The 19,976-nt window shown below is 36.9% G+C and overlaps 1 protein-coding gene across 4 annotated transcripts in view; it reads left to right on the top strand.

The window, feature by feature from the left end:
* SPECC1L (sperm antigen with calponin homology and coiled-coil domains 1 like) overlaps positions 1 to 19,686 on the top strand; it is a 58,469-nt gene extending 38,783 nt beyond the window's left edge. For 3 of the 4 annotated variants that reach the window (XM_074159299.1, XM_074159302.1, XM_074159300.1), the window contains 3 exons: positions 8,404 to 8,520; positions 9,362 to 9,421; positions 12,088 to 19,686. In XM_074159299.1, the coding sequence (XP_074015400.1) occupies positions 8,404 to 8,520; positions 9,362 to 9,421; positions 12,088 to 12,177 (267 nt within the window). In that variant the 3' untranslated portion in view covers positions 12,178 to 19,686. The remainder of the gene's footprint in view (positions 1 to 8,403; positions 8,521 to 9,361; positions 9,422 to 12,087) is intronic. The other variant, XM_074159301.1, reaches the window with a different exon arrangement.
* The last annotated feature ends 290 nt before the right edge of the window (positions 19,687 to 19,976 follow it).

Raw genomic sequence — 19,976 nt, 5'->3', positions numbered from 1 at the left:
GATTCAGAACTGGCAAGCAGTAAACAAGTATCAGAATAATGAACATCTCCCTTTCTGATTCAGTTGCTAAAAACAATCACTTTTTTGGTCTTGTTTTCTCCCTCATACCTGGAGGTGATGTCCCACAGCTGTGGTATTTTATGCAGACATGTATCTAAAATATTTATAGAAAATTATTTCAGTTGTTGATGTTTCACAGAGAAGGTGGAACCATGCACGTTGAGTTAAAGCCCCATTTCTAACAGAGCCATGTTTGCTCCTGGTATTGCTTTATAATTCCATTTCTGGAATTATATTTTGCACTGGATATTGGAGAATGATTGAATTTCTGGTTTATAGATGGACTAATAAATAGTAATCACACAAGTAGCCAGATACAAATCTTAATTTCAAAAAATTTTGAAACGTGTACAGAGTTATAGGTGAGCTGCCAGTGGCTTAAAATGTTGAAAACAAGGTATGATGTAGTTGGCTGACCCTTATTAATGAGCTGCAGCGTATGATTGAGCATTATTCTCTTGTAGGCCAGCTGTAGTTCTTGAGCTGCTTTTTATTCCATGTGTTGAAAATACTAAAGAAGAAAAAACAAACAAGCAGCCATCACCCCAAGGTCTGTTGTGTTTCACAGAGAGAACGTTTCCTTTATTCACAAGATACTTGTGGAGAATACAGTGCTACTTAATTGCTTGGTACAACTTGTATTTTTTTTGTCTGTTCAAGTAAAATGGAAGAAGAATAACTTCAATAAAAAAATAAGGTTAAAATGGACAGTGAAAATAAGAGAAATTCTTACTGATGTAAAAAAACTGTATGGTTTTTTTTTTCTGTTACTATATTGTTACTTTTAATATACATGCTGTCTGAATGTTGTTTGCAAGCAGAATTTCTCCTTGAAGTTTAGGTTTGGAGAATGGTGATCTGTAGAAGGTCATTGCAGAGCTAATGGCAGTCAGGTTCTGTATTAACTTTCATCTAAAGCCTGTTCAGTCTAGACAGTATTGCACTCACTAACTTACTGAGTTTAATTATATTCAGGGCTGAACAGATCCCTAAGCCACGAAAGAGAAGAGTTGCTCTCTTAAGGTAGTTTCTTATTTTAAAGCATTTAGACAAAGGAGGAGCAAATCACCTTTAGTTTTCGGATGAACAGGCACAAAATACTTGAAATTTGATCACGTTAGCTTTGCTCAGGATCTGACATACTGATGCAGAGCCTGGTGCCAAGTTCTGCATTTTCCAGAGAGAAGAGAATCCTCCTGGCTCCTCTAAAATATGTGCAGTGTCATAAAACTGTCATAAATTCCAGATATCTTCAAAGCATAAAGTAATCCTGTCCAGCTGTTATGGAGCATTTACCCTAGCTGGAACACAGCTACTTTCATTTTGGGTACACAACTCATGAAAGTCCATAAAAGGATGTGAGCATGCATGTTTCATGTTAAGAAGGGGACCGATAAACAGGATATGCACATCCTTACCCATTCTTATCTACAGCAATATTTCAATTTATTTTCCATTTTTTGTCAGCATTCTGAGAGATAATTCACTTCCAGAACTCTTGACACCAAAAAAGCAATTGACACAAGATAGCAGCAAGAATAGACTAATTATTTTTTTTAACCTTTCTTTAAGCTTTCCACGCTTCCTAGTTACAGATACACTGGAAGACCTCCTTACCATAGCGTTGTAGTACCTGTCCTCTAAGTCATGCAGTGTTGCTTTTTCTGGAAAGACCATGTGATTTCTGCCTCCTATACAGATCAGAGCTACGTGTCTTACAAAAAATTTAAAACTTATCTGCAGGGCAGCAATAAACAATAAAATTGTTTAGTGATTGAGCAAGGTGATTGATTATGAATGTGTGTGTACCTAATCCTATGCTGAATGCACCTTGAAATCAAGCAATGCTTTAATTTGTATTCAAGTATTAAGTGTAGATTAACAAAGCTAAAGGCAAAAGATGGTTCAAGTTGCTTTTTTTTTTTTAAACCTGTTCTTTTATACACGTCTTTATCAACACTATGCTAGATCAAATCCTATTGAAGTATTATATGGATTTTTAAAAAAGCACAGAAAGAGGACAAGACTGTGCTTGTGTAAACCGATGTTCAAATAACGATTGCGGGGTGTGTGTGCTTTCCCTGGTGCTGTCTGGTTGATTCATCAAAATAGTCAGGCTGCCAAAATACTTCTCTCCTTGCTTTAAGCTGCAATGCTTTAGCCAAAAATTGTTAAGGAAGGACATGCTTCCTTTTTCTGTTTGGATTGGATTCTGATACAAGAGGAATGTCAACTTGTTAGACTTAATTACAACAAAATTTAGAATAAAATAGGAAGCTGTCTGTATCTCTGTAAGTGCTTCAAATGTTAATGTCTGAAGCTATTATTGGGGTTTTTTTGAGAATGACTGCTCCTTTTACGGTTCTTTTTTGTGCCAAAACTGAAAAAAACATGTCTTTGGTATGGAAAGAAACATTAACAGTAAATATTTAAGTGTTCTGATGGTTTATATTTGCCATTTACTACTTTAGCTGGGATTGAAGAGGCAGTAGTTGGGACCACTGTTAAGTCTCTTCCAGAAAATTCTTACCTACTTCCAGAAGTACTGATACCCTCACCTTTAATCCATGATTTGAGAATCGGGCAATCCTGATTCAATGGAGTGTGGATAGCAGTTATTTTGTAGTTTACCTTTGTATTTTTTTTTCTTTTTTGTGTGCGTATGTGTCTTTAAAAGCTTTTTAATAGTAATTTTCTGCCATGGGAAGAAGCCTGCCAAGATCTGTACACTTAAACCTCAAATCTTGTTTTAATGGTTTAATATATTATAGTACAGAATCATATTAATGCTTTTGCTTTCTCAGCCCACTTATTTCATTAACTAATGCAACAGAGACATGAACACATGTTTTTATTTTCTCCATGTCGTAACTCATTTGTGAGCCGAACTGAGTTAGGATGTGGGAACCTCTCCTCCTTCTGCAGGGCAAGGGATGGAGAAAAAGCTGCTCTTGCGGTATGGTCCTCTGCTCAAATAGTAATACACGTAGTGCAGGGAGATTGAAGACAGCTGTAGATACGTCTGCTGAAGAGAGTTAAAATAACTTTGTTCTCAGTTTGTAATTATAAGTTAGAAACCATGGTTTCTATATTTGGGTTTTTTTGGTGTTTGTGAGGTTTTTAGCTTTGGAGTTTTGGGGGGGGGGAGGAGGTTGGGGGTGGCAGAAAGTTGAATCATTGAGTTAAAATAGTTAATATCTGTTTCTTGCCTTTTATTTTTTTTAAAAAAAAGGTATTTTCACTTGTTATGGAAGACCCTCAGTTCCTTTAGAATTATTGCAAAAGCCAGTAGGAGAAAATTTCAAAATTAGCACTACACTGGTTAAAAACGCTTTAAAACTGTGAATTCTAGAAAAGTCATAGGTTGGGAGAGACCTTAGATGGATGTTATGCGCAGCCCTGTTAAGCAATCTAGAAAGTTTCTAGTAAGGGAGATTCATCCACTTCTCTTGGCAACCTGTTCCAATTCTTAATTGTTTCATGGTGAAGACTGTTTTTTTTTATAATATCCCGACAGAATTTCTATGGAAAGAAATTGTGCCTGTTGTGTCTTGTTCTGTTACCACGTGTCCTTGTGAAGAGACTACTTCCATCTTCCCTATAAATGCCTTTTAGTCATTGGAAGACTGATTATCTTTCTTGAATCTTCTTTCGGCTGAATAAACCAAATTCCTTCAACCTTTATTCATCTGACAAGTTCTGCAACCATCATCTTCTTAACTGTCTGCTGGACCCTTTTTTATTCTTCAGTGACTGTTTTGAGCTGGGGGACCCAAGCTCTGCACAGTATTCCAGGTGTAGTCTGCAAGGGCCCAGCGGAGTGTAAGAATCCCGCCCTCGATCTGCTGGCTGTGCTCTTAGTGATGCAGCTCAGGACCCAGTTTGCCCTCTTTACCGCAAGGATGCACTTCTGGTTCCTGTTCAAATCCAGTTCATTTACTGTTTAACCACTATCCTATTGCAGTCTAAGCTGATGGATCGTTTTGTTCCTATTACATTTCAACCTTGTTTCAGGAAGAATCTTCTTACTCTTTTTTTTTTTTTTTCTTCCCTACATGAGCACAAGGGAATACTCATTTTGTAGTGGCTGCTCCTACTCTACACTTTGCAGTTTAATAGGAGCTTGAGTCATGCTTGAAATGGTTTTTGGTTGTGGATCCAGCAGGGTGTTCCCCTACCATCTTCCCCTTTCTGTCATGGCTGTAGAATGGGTTATAGAATTTGGTCTGTTTGAGTATGTAATATGTTATATTCTTACGCTCTGTCTCTAGAAAAGTCTTACAAATTTTTAACTCTGTTTTTTAGTCCTAGTTGGAAAATCTTCCACAGATCTTTTTATGACAACAGCCTGTTGCTTGACTCCTTTTGTTAGAATTGCCTTTTTAAAAATTCACTCCCAAGTACTAGAGGTGACTTCACTCGCATCCTAAGTATTAAACTTTTATAGACAAGGACTGATAAATCTCCTTGTAGTTCACCTAGCTCTAGAAAGGCTTATTCCTCATTTGACAATTTATCTGAAACTATGTCCTTCAATTGCTTTAATACTTTGTGGTCTGAAATGGCTGGAAGAAAAATTCCGGATTAGATTCCAGCAGAATTCTCTTAATAGAGCCAATTACTTAATAAAAGCAGTAACAAATAAGAAATTATGTCAGAGATTTTAGGCTGATGTTCTGTTTACCGTCAGTTCTTTGAGAAATAAGAGCTTAATGCAAGATTGATTTCATTATACTGACCAAGCTTTTTCAAAAAACCACAAGTAGTTAAAAGCATTTGGGAAATAAAATTGTGCTGAATTCAAATGTGCCAGTTATGTGCTCAAAGCCCTACATAAAAAATTAAATTTTCAGTTTAAATTACAATCTGTCCAGTCTCTAGATTTGTTTTTTAGTGTCTGACCAATATTATACCTTTTTAGTCAGAGAGATAATAATAATTCATGATGCTCAGAGCAATTGGAAACAGAAACCAGTCCCTTTTAATTGTTTCCTTCCGTTGTATTTAATTCAGCTTCTCTGGATACATTAAAATTCTTGGATGATGGGTTTGTTTTCTGCTTGTTGTCTTACTAATGAAAGCTGGGCCCTACAGGGACATTTACGAAAATAGGGTATTCCAAGTTCTTTTTCAGAACCAACCAAACTTATAGGTGAACTTTTAAAGTGGCCCTTTTTTCCAATGTTTATGTTGAAAATTCAACATTCTGTGGATGCTACTAATATTTAAAGTGACATTTTTAGTTTATAGAACTATAATATTAAAGGGAAGATGACTTTCTCTTATTTTAGTTCCATTTACCGTTTTCAGCACAACTGTGTCCTCTTTTTCTTGCTTACATGTTGGGGTGAGGGACTATGCTTACAAAACTATGAAAAATGTCTCTGGATTGTGGAGGTGAGCATTCCTGCTGGTTTTTTAATCATGTGAGGAGTTCTGTCTTCAGCCCCAGTTGTTCTATAGGTCTGTTTTCTAGTGCATCCAGAGTGCTTTGATACCTTGCAATTTCTTTCTTTGTGTATTCTGAGCACAAGTCTGCCTTCTTCATCCACAGGGTCAAACCTGTGGTTTGTAGGTTCAGATGTTCTCGTACACATCACCACAGCATCCTATTTTCTAATCTTGATGAACATGTTCTTGCCTGTTGATGCCCATCCTGACTGGTGCAGAGATCACTATCCCAGCTCAGTGTTTTACCAGTATTGCATCGTTTGCTTCTCCTTTCTCTGTGCTCCCTCATTTCCAACAGAAGATGTTGCTCTCACTTTGAAGGTCCTGTGCCCTTCCATCCTTCTTTCAGTACTGAGACCTCATCTGTGCTTCAGTGATGCTGGTGTTCAGGCACAAACTCTTAAATTTTCAAATAAATATTGCTGTGCTTCCTGCGAAACACATAGAGCAACCTGGGAGAGAGCAAAGACACTGAAGGCTCTGTGAGACAAGATACTACCAAACTTCATTTTATTGGTACAGTGACTGGTGACTGCCTTTAATGGACTCCTGGTCTTTGGTAAATAGAGCATATTCTGCAATAACAACCACGCAACAGGTACTTGTTGAAACTATACCCAGCCTTAAGTCACTAGATTGGAAACTAATGTGTTAGAAACTGTTAATTGGGTTCAGCGACGCTACAATGTACCTCTTTAATAAGGAATGTCATATCTCTCCTTGTAGTCCTGAGAGTTAAAAATTTTCTATTGCGCTACAGTAGCTTTAACTAGTACGATTTTTTTTTTTTTCTTAATAGTTTGGCTCAATGCATGTATGTATGTCTGAGCAGGTCTGTGTTTAACTTAACTGTGACAATGCCAACGCACATCTTTCTCTTTCCCTTCCCGTTTCACTTGGCCATCCTGGGGAAGGGAGAGGATTTTAGCCAAGGACTGAGTTTTTCTCCCTCAGTAGATTGTGTAGCAAAGGAAACATGGACATTTCTATTTGATTTTTATAACTAGCTTGCCACAGGTGACTGGGACAAGAAAAAGCCGCTCTCCCTACCTTTATCCATCATATTGATACGGATGTGTTGTGAGGCATTACTGGTTATGGATAGGGGGAAAGAACTTTTCAAAAAGTAACTTTGTAAACAATCTGATATTTATTCCCTTTTTTTTTTCCTTAAAGCTTTGTACTGTGTATTGCATTTGTTTGCCTAATTTAAGTAACATTGGAAAAGTTTTAACCAAGCATTAATTTAAATCCAATTTCCTGCCTCTCTTGAGGGGAAAGGAGGGAGAGCTTCTTTTTTTTTGGTTTTTTTTTTTTCATTTGCTTTTAAATTTTCCCACCCCTGTGGCTTAAGGAAGCTGTGTGAAGAACATGTTCCCACAGACTGGGGGTCTCCAACAATGACATTTCCGTTTGGGAGCAGGCAGCGGGACGGCAGGCGAGGCTCAGACCACTGCCTTGGGCATTGTGAGCCCCAGCACGTACGCTTACGTCACCAGAGCTTGAACCTGCTTTGGTGGACTTTGTATAAAAAGTGCTAAAGCTGAGCAGGAAATGGAGATTTCCCTCGCATTCTTCCAGAAATGGCCTTTAGTTTTGTTTTCTTCCTCTCTTGGAGGAGATTGCAGTTGTTTTCCGTTTGTAATCCAAATCATTGGTTTGACAAGAAATACAACTGCCTTCATTCTCAGCCTGCGTGGCACAGTCACACTGATTCCCAGTGGATTTTTCTGCATTAGGAGTGACAAGTTTTCATGTCTTGTCGAAGACAGGTGATAACTATTAAATTGCTGTCAGGTGGAAGTTTGACTTGTGTCATTGTGTTTCTGCAACTCTGACTGGAGGTTATAGTTCCTGATACATTAAAATTTTAAAAACTAAGTCGGGGAGCTGGTTAGCTTCTGCTTAAGCCCAGTTAAGTGAGTTAGATATTAAAACATATTTATATTTCTCCATAAAGGTCTAAAAGATAAACTGTGGGTTGTTGTTACTGGTTGTTGCTTAATTAAAGTTTAAACTGCCTGCTATCCACTTAGGCTCTTTACCATTGTTTGACTGCCAACAGTCAAGTATGCAGTAATTTAAAAGGTCACTGAGGCATCTTGTTCATAACTCTTTTGGACAGGACTGACTCTTTCTACAATAATATATACGGTCTCAGGAGATGCATTTACCAATGCCACTGAGTTTTCTACTGGAACTGAAAGACCAAGAGTGCAAGACTGCATTTTTCAATTTCAATTCTAGCCCCAAAGATAATGAATGATTCCCTGCCACTGTCAGTGTTAAATCTGTTGGAACATCTATTTCCAACTGAAACTTAATTTTTGTTTGTGATCTTGTCAAAGTAAGTTTCTGTATCGAAATTGTATGTTTAGAAGAGAAAATACTTGTCCTCATCAGCTAGAAATTTAGTCTGTATATTAATGAAGTAGAAGCAAAAACGTAAAATGTTATATTAACAGAGAGACTACCACATGGTCTGTTTCAGGGATTTTAGGCATTCACATCTCTAACTTGTTTGCTTTTCTATCTTGTGTGTACAGTTGTATCAAATCTATACTATGACCCTCTCTAGCACAATATTTTACACCCTTCACACACATTTTGCACTCTTTTTTTTGGGGGGGTGGACAGACTTAATATTACCTGTAATTAATATACAAGATAACTCATTTTCTTATTGCTAAATTTTGTTGTCATGGGTTTTGGTTTCTTACTACAGAACTTCAGTATTAGGCTGTTTGCTTTTTCTGCTGATTCTTTTTCAAAGGTATTAAAAAAAAAAAAAGAAAACAAAACCACAAAATCCCCCACAGGTATTGGTGGACTAGTAGAACTAATAATTATTAGATTGTGATTTTAATATTGTTTATATTTTTTCCTTTCAAGAATATAGACATAACAAACTTCAGCAGTAGCTGGAATGATGGTTTGGCTTTCTGTGCAGTCCTCCATACTTACCTCCCAGCCCATATTCCCTACCAAGAACTGAACAGCCAGGACAAGGTAAGGCATTAAAAATCCCATTCCCAGAACTGCAAGACTATGTAGTTAATATGGGCTAATAAAGAAGAATGAACAAACTCGTAACATTTTAATAGTATGAGATCACTGGGTTAAACAGAACTTTGGAACAGGTATAAGGAAAAAAAAAAAAAAAAAAAAAAAAAAAAAACGAAACAAAGTCATAAATTTAAGTCTGAGATGTTTAACCCAAACAGCTGGGAAGTAGTTTCAGTTCGGCTTTTGGAAGCAAGGAGCGTTTAAGCTTAAAGATCTTAAATCCATCAAATTTGCATCTTGATGTGTTAGGTTAATTTCTTCCGATATCACAAGGATGTTGTTTCATCCTATTTTCTCATACTGATAAAGGACTGTGATATTCTTCTCAAGTGATATGTATCAAAGGTAAACTAGAAGATGTCAAGACTGCAGAGTAGTCTGCATGTATTGTAGTGTGCTAGAGTTAATACCTACTAGTATGTTATCTGGACATGTATTATTAATGATAATTCCTAAAAATATTAGAATATTTAATTAGCACATGAAGACATTTTTTGTTTATGCTTTTAAAAGAACAAATAATTTATTCTTTAGCATTTTTTAATTCAGTCATTCTTCACGGACAATGATTTTTCAGCATTATCTTCTGAATGAGGAAATAATAAAAATTTTTGCATGATATTAGGACTTGTTCATTCTTATGGCTCTTTTTAAATTACTGTGGTCAAGTTATAGATTCCATTTGAAGCAAAAGTAGCAGCATTGCTATGAACATTCTTAACACCTCTTTATTATGCTTGAAGTAGTATTTCCTTGGAATCTAACATGTTTTTATATCATGCAGAGAAGAAATTTCACTTTGGCTTTTCAAGCAGCTGAAAGTGTTGGCATCAAATCTACTCTGGTAAGCTTTAAGTGCACACTGAATGAATTATGCTCCATTTATAAAAATCAAATTATTCTATTTTGAACTTTTGAAGGATTTTGATGCTTTATACTTAAAGATAGCAGCAGATGAGCTCAGCTAGAGGTTATTGCCTGTATCGTATTAACTGAAAAACATAAATTATACTCCCTACATTGGTGGCTTTGTTTAATAAATCCACTGTCATCAACAACTTAAACTTAGGTGTTTTTGCATTAAATAGTGACTGAGATACAGACCTGTACTCCAACTGCTGCAGCAAAGGCAACAGCATGATGGCCTATAGCAGATAAACTCTTCAGCTATAAAAGGAAGATTCACCAAAACTGATCTCTCAATGTAATAAGAAATAATAATAAACGCAATGGATTTGCTTTAGAATAATTTGAGAAATAGTTATGTGATAAAATCTTCAAGAATTCATCATTTCTCTCATGTCTCTGACCTACTTTCAAATTACTTGGTGTTTTTTTGAATTCTGGGGGTAGAAATCAAGCTATGTAATATGTTCTTTTGCTCAGTGTAATACGAGAGTCAGGATTTTAACTCTTAAGTTTAGACTTTTAATTCGTCATCATTGTAAATAGTTGCAAGGTTTTTTTTCAATTATTGCTTACAATAAGCTTTCTTAAACAATTCTAGCTTAAAAGAATTAGTTTTCAATAGTATAGTATTAACTAGAAAAGGAAGAGCACAAGTCTTACGAAGAGAGGCTGAGGGAGCTGGGGTTGTTCAGTCTGGGGAAGAGGAGACTGAGGGGAGACCTTATTGCTCTCTACAAGTACCTGAAAGGAGGCTGTAGAGAGGCGGGGGTCGGTCTCTTCTCCCAAGTTACAGATGATAGGACAAGAGGCAATGGCCTCAAGTTGCGCCAGGGGAAGTTCAGGTTAGATATTAGGAAATATTTCTTTACTGAAAGGGTTGTCAGGCATTGGAATGGGCTGCCCAGGGAGGTGGTTGAGGCACCATCCCTGGAGGTATTCAAGAGAGGAGTTGACATAGTGCTTGGGAATATGGATTAGTGTTGGGTGGTGTGGTGGTGTGTGTGTGGGTTGCGTGTGTGGTGGTTTTTGTTTTTGTTTTTTTGTGTTGTGTTTGTTTGTTTTTTTTTTTGTTTTTTTTTTTTTTTTTTTTTTTCATTGGTTGGACTAGATGATCTTAAAAGGTCCCTTCCAACTTCTGTGATTCTGTGATTTCTGAAGGTATGGAATTGGGAGAATCCCAAGCCCTTGTGAATAATGACAAAAATTCAGCTAAAATTGCCAGTATCAGAAATGATACTTAAGTGATACTTTTGTAACCTAAATTCTGACAAAGCTGCTATAGTTAGCAACTAATAATACAACAAAGTCAGACATTTTTAAAAATAACACTTTCTCTGATCCTTATCAGAGTCTTTATTCCCCAGCATTGTGTTTGCTGACAATGGGCAGCGCAACTGTTGGGCTTTAGTACTTTGACTTTGTCAGTGATTTGAAACATGGAAGTTTCTTACCAAGTGCTGATGTAATAAAGACTAGATTGTGGAAACTAACTGCGGTAATTCTTGCATAATTCAGCTTTAGTCTAAATGGTTGCTCTCTGTCCTCTCTTTTTGTAACGTACTTAGTTATAGATACGCTAAAAAGGAAAATTGAATAGAATTAAATCTTCCAAGAGCAAACTGTGTCCATCTTAAGGATTTAGTTAGTATCTCTTTACTTCACGTCATACACACTGTGTATGTAGGTGATGTTTGTGGATTTTTTTCCTTGCCAATATTACATGGATGGAGGGTGAAAAAGGTGTGAAAAGTGCTGTATGTAAACAGTAGTTTAATGTAAAGGGAAGTTATTTGTTCCCTGAAAGAAAGTGTTCGCTACTTTCCTGTGGAGGACTAAAAAAAAATTACTTTCTCTTTTTTGAGTTCTGAAGGTTCCTAAACTCAAAGCTTACAAAATAGACCCTTGCAATAAACAAAAATCACTCTGTTTTCCTTTGTGCTTGTGCTGGAAAGGATAGATCAGGCTTTGTTTACCCTGCTTATTCACAGACAATCTGGTAGACTGTTACTATGAAATACACGTGAACAGGTCTATCAGTTAGACACAGACGGACTCCTTTGTCTCTTGGATATACCCTAATTTGGTAGTAAACATCCCTCTTCCTTGTGCCTTTACTCAAAAATATGTATAAAGTAATCTAAAGTTCAGAAGTCTACTGTAAAATGAGGTTTAGTTATTTATTGATGCTGACTCCTACCCGATAGGAATTTTTTAACTCTAATTTCAGTTAATACCCAGTCCTTGATTCTGTGCCTCACAGTATCTGGGCGGATTGCATTGACTTGCAAGGCTGGTGTAGGGGTTTGTGAACACTAAAGTCTTGCCTGCTGTACTGATTGCACCGAGCAGGGGACAGCTCGGGTATCACAGCAGTACACATTTCCATCTTAAGTCAAGAAATGACTACAGATACGCTGTTCGTAGCTGTTTACATTTTGTAAGTAATACAAAGAGGTATGGAAGAAAACAGAGCTTTCTTCGTCAATACTTTAAACTGTGGAAACTTTACAGATTTACAATTCCCAGGAATTTGTAAAAACACTACTGTGTTACTCACAATGTTATCGTGCCTGATTTTGACCAATGTGTTTTCTGTGACAGGACATCAATGAAATGGTGCGAACTGAGCGTCCAGACTGGCAGAATGTCATGCTGTATGTTACAGCAATTTACAAGTACTTTGAAACCTGAAACCCTAATAATTCAAGAGATACATGGGATAAAACTGACATGAGCTACCAGATGGAAATCGTACTGAAATGCTAATCCCCATTTCACTAAAAATTGGCAACATTTGAGTCCCCTCAGACTTCAGTGTCGCTACCCTGGATTGCCTCAGATTGCTTCAGCCTGGAAACAACTGTTTCAAAGCAAGAACTTGTTGCCACAGTGCTTGGAATAACCCAAGTTATTAAACTATTGAGCTTAATTATGTAGCCTAAAGAGCCTGGACTACTTACGTGCTGCCTTTCCAGACTTCCTGAAGCTTTCTTTCCTAGGAGATGTACGGATCCTCTAGCATACAGGAGACTGAATGTACAGCTAAAGCTTTGAGAAGGAAAAGGATAACACGGCATCATATTTCTGAACTTTCTGTAGCATCCTGATACCACAGAGTCTGAATATTCTACCCACAGCATATGGCACCCTGATACAATAGAGTTCTTAATGGCAATTTAGTTACTGCCTTTACAGCTATTTTCCCTCCTTTAAAATATGCACAGTATTCTAGGAAAACAAGCTTTTATTCCGTAACGACAAAATGCGTGGAAAAGTGCTCTCGATACCTCGAAAACTTTGGCACAGAAGAACTCTTCATTCTAAAGCTTCATTATAAGCCTACCTCTGTCACAGTGATGTGGCTTCCAACTTTATCTTACGGATTGTAAAGACTAGCACATACAGCTCCTGGTTTTCAGGGTACGCTATAGTTCAAGGAATCTGTCCAATCTCCCTGTGCTTCCATTATAACAGAAATTAATCAATAACCAACCCTTGTACGGCTTGTTCTTCCCCCTCTTCCTCCTTTGCCTGTATAGCATGCACAGCTGCCCCAGGCTTCACTCTACAGCAATACGAGCATACATCATGGATTTCTGTGGTAGAATTTTGGAACTGGGATAGCATTTCCTCTGCAGAGAAGATATTTTCAATAAGATGTAATGATGAAGTAGGTTGTCTCAAAATCCAGCTTTGCCATGTTTTCTGTGTGTTTTCCATTGATCTTGCACATCCTCATCTGAGTGACAGAAGGTGAGGCGTTCTCTGACAAGAACTCTGGAGGAACTGATGTAATGTGTATGCACCCAGTAGTCTTGAATATTGCATGGAAATGACTCACTGTCACAAGGAAGGAACTGAGAAACTTTAGTCTGCTCAACTTCTATTTTCCTAAAATGTACCTGAATTCATGTAACAGCTCTTGGGCAAAAGAGTTCAAGTAAGTGCCTTAGCGATCATTGAATTGATACATCCTGGCACTTCAGGGCCTCGTGTAGAATGTTAATGGCTCAGAATGATTTCATATATCTATTTGTCATAAGATGTTTATTGTAATCTTGTTTGTCAAACCAAGGGAAGGCTTCGTTCTATCATTGCTTCTGCCTCTTCTTTTTCTGAATACTTATCAGCAGTTAAGCCACAGTTGAGCATCTCATTAATATTAAGCAGAAGTCTACTTTAGAAGTGAGTTCTGTAACAACTGCTATTTATAAGCACATGCTCTTTCAACACAGTAACCCTGTTATAAAGAAAATGAATCTGCCATTTCTGTGGTGCTCTTATGACTGTTAAGGACAGTTTGAATGTCATAGATGTTAACCCAGTGAATGCAACTGTGCTTGGCATCTGTGAAACTTCATCATGGTATAAAAGCACAGATTTAACTCAAAATTATTGCCAAATCAAAAAACCTATCATCTGAAGAACATAACCCACGTGAAGAGTAATAATTCAGCATGTCTCTAGCAGCTAGCATTATCTAAAAATATATGCTTACACTGATGTGTGCCTGTGAGAATTAGGAAAATTTGCAAAATAACTACTTAATCCATGCTGAGGGCCTTTGGAGAAGTTTTCAGAGCAGCAGTCTCTCACATTCTTGCAGTTCTTTAGAGCCCTAAAAGCAGCTAGATACTCTCAGATTATTAATTGATGCATTTGAAGAACCAACGTAATCTAAAGACGTTTGTTGCAAGAGGCTTCAAGTGAAAAATCTTCATTAACAGATTTTAATAAAAGTCTGAAATACAATTTCCTTTCCCATATATTTCTTCAAAGTTTTTGTTTTCTTCATTTCTTCAAATAAGTTTCAATAAGAATAGCCTTGTTGGAAATACGCATTATTTCTGTCTCACATTTCATCTCTAACTACTATATTCCAGGTTTTGCCAATTTGTATTTAAATAACCTTCTATTCATCCTCTGAACATTTATCATTAGCTATGATTGTCTTATTCATTGCCTTAGATTTTAAGAAAATATTTTTCTAATAAAAAGAATAGCATTTCTCAGTCTAAATTCATTCATGACCTGTTTTCTTAAGGTAATTTGAGCTTTTGGCTCTTTTTTATTTTTTCTGACCAGTGGTCAACTTCATTTACCTGGAATGTTGTATCAGTCTGAAATAACACTAATAGTATAACCATTTGTAAAAGGGGAAATCACATTTTCCAGATACTTTCTGTTAAAAAGGTGAGCTGCTAGTCTTCAGAGAGAGAGAGAGAGAAAAATTACTAGTAATTATAAAAATGATCTTCTTTTGAACGTCAGAGCTCTGTAAACTTCCTGGTGTGATCTATCTGATGACCCTCTGCTGTATTCATATCTGTAAGGGAGTATTGGGCTCCACGAAGAGCGTTCTTTTTATATTGATATATCCGAGCCTTTACATATAAGATGCTGCACAGCTGTCCCAATGGAAGGTCTAAAGCAAACATAATGCCCTGCTGCACTCTACAACATGTTTTTTCTGAAGGTTCGAACAGCATTAATTTTTTCAAGTGGAAGAATAGCTGTAGCCCTTCTGGCCATGGTTGATTCTGTTCTGTTCCTACTCAGAGTTAATCCTGAAACAGCCTGGGTTTTTGTACATATGAAGTACGAGTTTATGCTGATTTACTTTCCTTTCTTTTTAATCCAGAAAATATTTCTGAATGTACTAAAAAAAGGACAAATATTTTATCATAAAATTTGTATTATTGCATTTTAATATGTGCCTTGCAAATGCCTGTGCTGTAGTATATCAGGGTTACTCATTGCCAGCTGGGAGGGGTGGGGGCGGGCAAAAGAATGGAGCTGTCGAACGTATTGATGCAGATACAGCTGTGTCATCTTCTGGATCTTGCTTACTGAAACAATTCCATGGATTAGAGAGGTTGGTTTAGAGCCAGATGTGTGTTCAGTTTCGCTAGTTGTCCTTCTGATGCAAGATCATCAGCAGTGAACAGAATGATCAGTTGTGGGGTTTTTCTTTACCAAAAAAGAAGCCATGGGAGGAAAGACTTAATTTTGGTTATTCAGGAAGAAGTTTTGATATGGAGTATTTAACAATAACAGAATTGAGGTGACTTCAGAATGGATTACACTTGGTTTGGTTTTCAGTTGGTTTTGTTTGATCCAGTTTGATTTGGTTGTCTTGTATATTTAAATAGAAACACTAATTTAGTATCTATGGTGGGATCTCAGTGGCTCTCACAAAGATCTCTCATTCTCATGCCTCTGAAAAATTATGAGTGAAATTTTCCCTTTCAAATTTGTGTTTATGGATAGGTAATCCAGAATATAGTATTTAATTACAGTATATTCTGACGTAAAAGTAAATTTTTGTCTCTTTTGCATAAATTATATTCTACTAATGCTACATGTAGCATTTCTGATAATTTTTTGCCTCCAGTTTTGTAAAATATTTCCACTGTTTGCTTTTCTGTACAGTCCGTTATCATGCTTTAGGGGCCCCTTGATTTGCCAAAGCTAAATGAACTCTGCTTTGATGTATTGGTGTAAACTCATATTAATACCACTGGCAGCAGTGATACTCTGGTTTTACATGCATAAGGAAAAATAAATTCACCCCTTGCTCTAACGATGCAGTACAGTGGTTTAAACTGCTGAGGATCTGCCTTAAGAATTTTGTAGCTGTGACAAAAAAGTCACATTGGCATCTAATTTCTGTTAACGATCTCATTGTTAAGTTCTTATATATTTTTTCAGTTCCCTTATTAAACACTCCAGACATTTGGATTCTGTTGCATCTTTTGCATCACCAGAAAACCACATTTATTCAATTCTCTCTTTCTCTACAGTTTTGGCACAGGGTACAAATATTATTATAGCCTAGTTTTAAACAAGATTATTTGGGAAGTTGGAGATATGGGGAACTTCTGGGTGTTTTTCTTACTTTCTGTGTTCTGCTTGTGACTGATTTGGGAACGCTGTCTGGTTTTCAGGTGATATGTGACACTATCTTCCAAAGCTGCCCCCTCTGGATGACAGGCCTGAAACTATGCAAAGGCTAACGTTAAGCCTTTAAAACTGTGTTCATATGAAGCAAGTGGTGACTTCTTATTTGGCTCTTGCTACTAATACAGGCACAGCTTAACTGTGGGCTGCATCCAGCAGGAGCTATTAAGGAGCTGAATTCTTCTGGGAAGGAGTCCAGTTGCACACCTATACACTATTTTTTGCTTATTGTGAGTAATAGCCTTGCTGAGGTGGCCTAAGAAAGAGGATTTAAAAATAGGAGTGTTCATGTACAGACCGATTTAACTATATAGTTTGTTTGTGGTCCTTTCTTTGACTTGGTAAATATTTATTTCTGTTTTATTTTTATGTTTTGCCAAGCTTTATTTCTGCAATTCCTTTCTTTAAGCTAGCATTAGTATATGAATACTCAGTAATATTAACCAGTTTGAGAAATGATTTGGTGAAAAGTGGTACCAAAGTGTAGTCGTCATCCATGAGCTCCGGCCACGCCACCGTGCTTTCCCAAGTTACCACGTGTTGATCGGCAAACCATGTTGGAGCTGCTTGACTCTCCCACGACTTCCTTATCTCCCATGTAGCCTACATCACCCCAAGGTGTCCATCGGGTGTTCTTCCCCCAGATTATCAGCTTCTTAAATTAGTTAGGGGTTCAGAGACATCTCTTAATATATTTAATTGTCCTTATTTAGAAAGCTATCTCTAATAGTGTTTCTGCTTTCAAAGGAGCGTGGCTGGATGGGTTTTAAATGACTGGCTTGGTGAGCATTCCCAGTCTTTCATTCATCTAAGTTTTTTCTGTCATATTCCCTGTGATTTCAGTATCAGTGGTGCAGTACACTTGGTAGTTGTCAAAGCAAGATGTTAAGCATCTGGAATATGTAGCAAGTATGCTTTTGATAATTATTGCTAAATAACTTAAAACCTTAAGGTTCGTACAGTTCTGATTTCTGTTAGAGTGTTGACACAAGTGTCTTTTTTTTCGTTATGTATTTGTGCTTGCTAGTTTTGGGGATGCGACACCCCTGAACTCAGTTTGAGAAGGCCACTGTTCTCGCCTCATAAATTAATTTTTTCTGTGATAATAGGATTATTTCCTCACAGTGCAACTGCAGTAAAACCTGTGAATACCCAGATGACTTCCTTCTAACCAACACTTATCTTCCACTTGGACTATTCCTTACCCTGAGGGCACTGTCTGCCACAGAGTTGCACGTAAAGTTCCCATCAGTTCCAGCAGGACTTGTGGATGCAAAAGAGTAGAGGAAACTTTGGGCACAATATTACGGCAGCCTGATGCCATTAAGCTGGTTTAATTTTAATCCCCGATTTTCGGGGGGGGTTCAGTTCAGCCAAAATCATTTACTCAGAGCTGAAATGTGGCACGTTTTTTCACCACTGGGAGGTATGCTTCTGTTCAAAATATTTTTATGAGATTGTATTTATGGAAACCGAGAGAAAAATGTCATGAAGCTAGTTTTGTTGCACTTTTCTAAGGCTTTTGTATTTTGCATAGAGCTCTAGAATATGAACAAGTTGTTCGGGGAAGTCAAGGCTTAAAACTTACTGTGCCCCAGCGTAGCAACGTATTATGTGCATTCTCATCCTAGTGGTATGTGTCTTATTTTAATGGCATGTAACTAGTGTATTTATATGGTAGTTAGGAAGCCCAGTGGACATTTCCTGCTGCAGAGGAGCCATTGGCAGTCCTGGTTCCACAGTTCATGAACTGACCTGTTTTGACAGGAGACTGCATCTGCAATAACGGAATAGTCAGTTTTTGTTTCTGAACTCTATTTCAACAAATGGGGAGAAAGAGGCTCTTCTTTTTTTTGTTGTTCCGTTGTTGAAATTTCTCCGGAGGTTTTTTACTGGTTACCAATTATTGCATGTGTTCAATTAGGATAATTACTTGGGAATCAGTTCAGTCAAGAAGGCATAAGTACACGTAACATACTCAAGTAGTGAATCCTTGTAACTTAGAACATTTCAGTTTGTTAGAAACTTTTGGTTTTGCATATATTGTAACGTCAATTTTACTTTTTTTAAGTAGCACTTTTATACGTATCTGAAGGGTTTTTTTGAACAGAAGTGTTTTTTTCTGTGTGTTATCTAATGGAAAGTATAACACTACTAAACAAAGAATAGACTAGTTAGGCTCCAGACTGTAAGTTCACTTTAGGTCAGTAATGATCAAGAGTTGTTCAATGTGTATGAAATAAATCAGTGATCTCTTTTATTACTGGACAACTCTCCAGATCAAATACAGAAGGGCATTAATTGGTACCCTCCAACTCTTGGATGAGGGTACTTTCGGTTCAGGTGTGAGGCAGAATTGACAGAACAGTGTGATGAATTTTGGACTTCATGAAAGAACAGAATTTTACTGATGTCTCAATCTAACTTCACAGCACTGTATTGGATAAGGACTAACCTTGTTTGAGGTGACGCTGCAGCCAGTACTAATATCTCTTAAATAGCTAATTTAAAGCTTATTTTCCATGGCCTTTAAAGATGATGTAAAAAAACAGTGATTCTTAAAAGCTCTTCCATCCATCCAGCTTTTCTGATTTGTATTGATTTTATACTCCCTTGACACACAACTGTTAGACTGACCTAACAGTACATGTATGGGTTTAGTAATTCTTGTTATAGGCAATAAGCTCTTTTCTCTTTTCCGGAACCCTTTCAAATGGTTTACACACACACACATTGACATATATAGACATTTTACATAGAGAGGTTTTACATAAATGTATATATGTACATATATATACACACATATATACGTGTGTATATATATATGTACATATGCAAGTTCTTAATAAAAATATGTTTCAAGAAGTGCTTGCATTTTCAGTACTTAGGGTAGTGTATTAGCGTATACATTTAAAAGGTAAGGAGGAAAAAAACATTTTGTTTGCTTCTGGTTAGAGCTGAGAAATACAGGTTTGAGGAAAATTTGGAAGTATGTTCAAATTGTATTTCACCCTGTCTCTGGTTTGAAAGGCACAAGCTGTTAATCATTGGAACTTAAAAGGTCAGGAAGCATATTTTAAGCTAAACCTTTTGGAGGACCAATATGCTTTTAGTTTGCAAGGACCACTAAAGATCTGGGCATTTACTTTCTTCATAATGTATTCTGTATGAGTATTTAGTATGTATGCCTTCAATTTGCCAATGTTGCCATGTTTTCTTCTTAATTATTCATGAAATAAAACTTGCAAAAAGCAAAATGTGTGTTTATGTTTTCTTGAGTGAAGCTGCCGCAAAAGGGAATATTTTAACGCTGTTTGCGGCACCGTGGTTTTTCAGGAGTAAATGTTACAGGAAGTAGTTTGTGGAGGTTTAGACTCTCTGGATGAGAAGTGCGTGCTAATTATTTGCATGCACATAACCTCACGCTTGTTTGGAAGTCATGTCTCTGTTGGTATATCAGAATACTTTACAGTATCTACCCCCAATGGGTTTTAAATGATAAGATGGTGATAACCGAAATAAGAGGTATG

Source organism: Numenius arquata, chromosome 16 (genome assembly GCF_964106895.1).
Source record: "Numenius arquata chromosome 16, bNumArq3.hap1.1, whole genome shotgun sequence".
In the NCBI taxonomy this organism is placed as follows: Eukaryota; Metazoa; Chordata; class Aves; order Charadriiformes; family Scolopacidae; genus Numenius; species Numenius arquata.
Note: the sequence above shows the minus strand (reverse complement) of the source record. Positions and strands in the feature narration are given on the sequence as shown.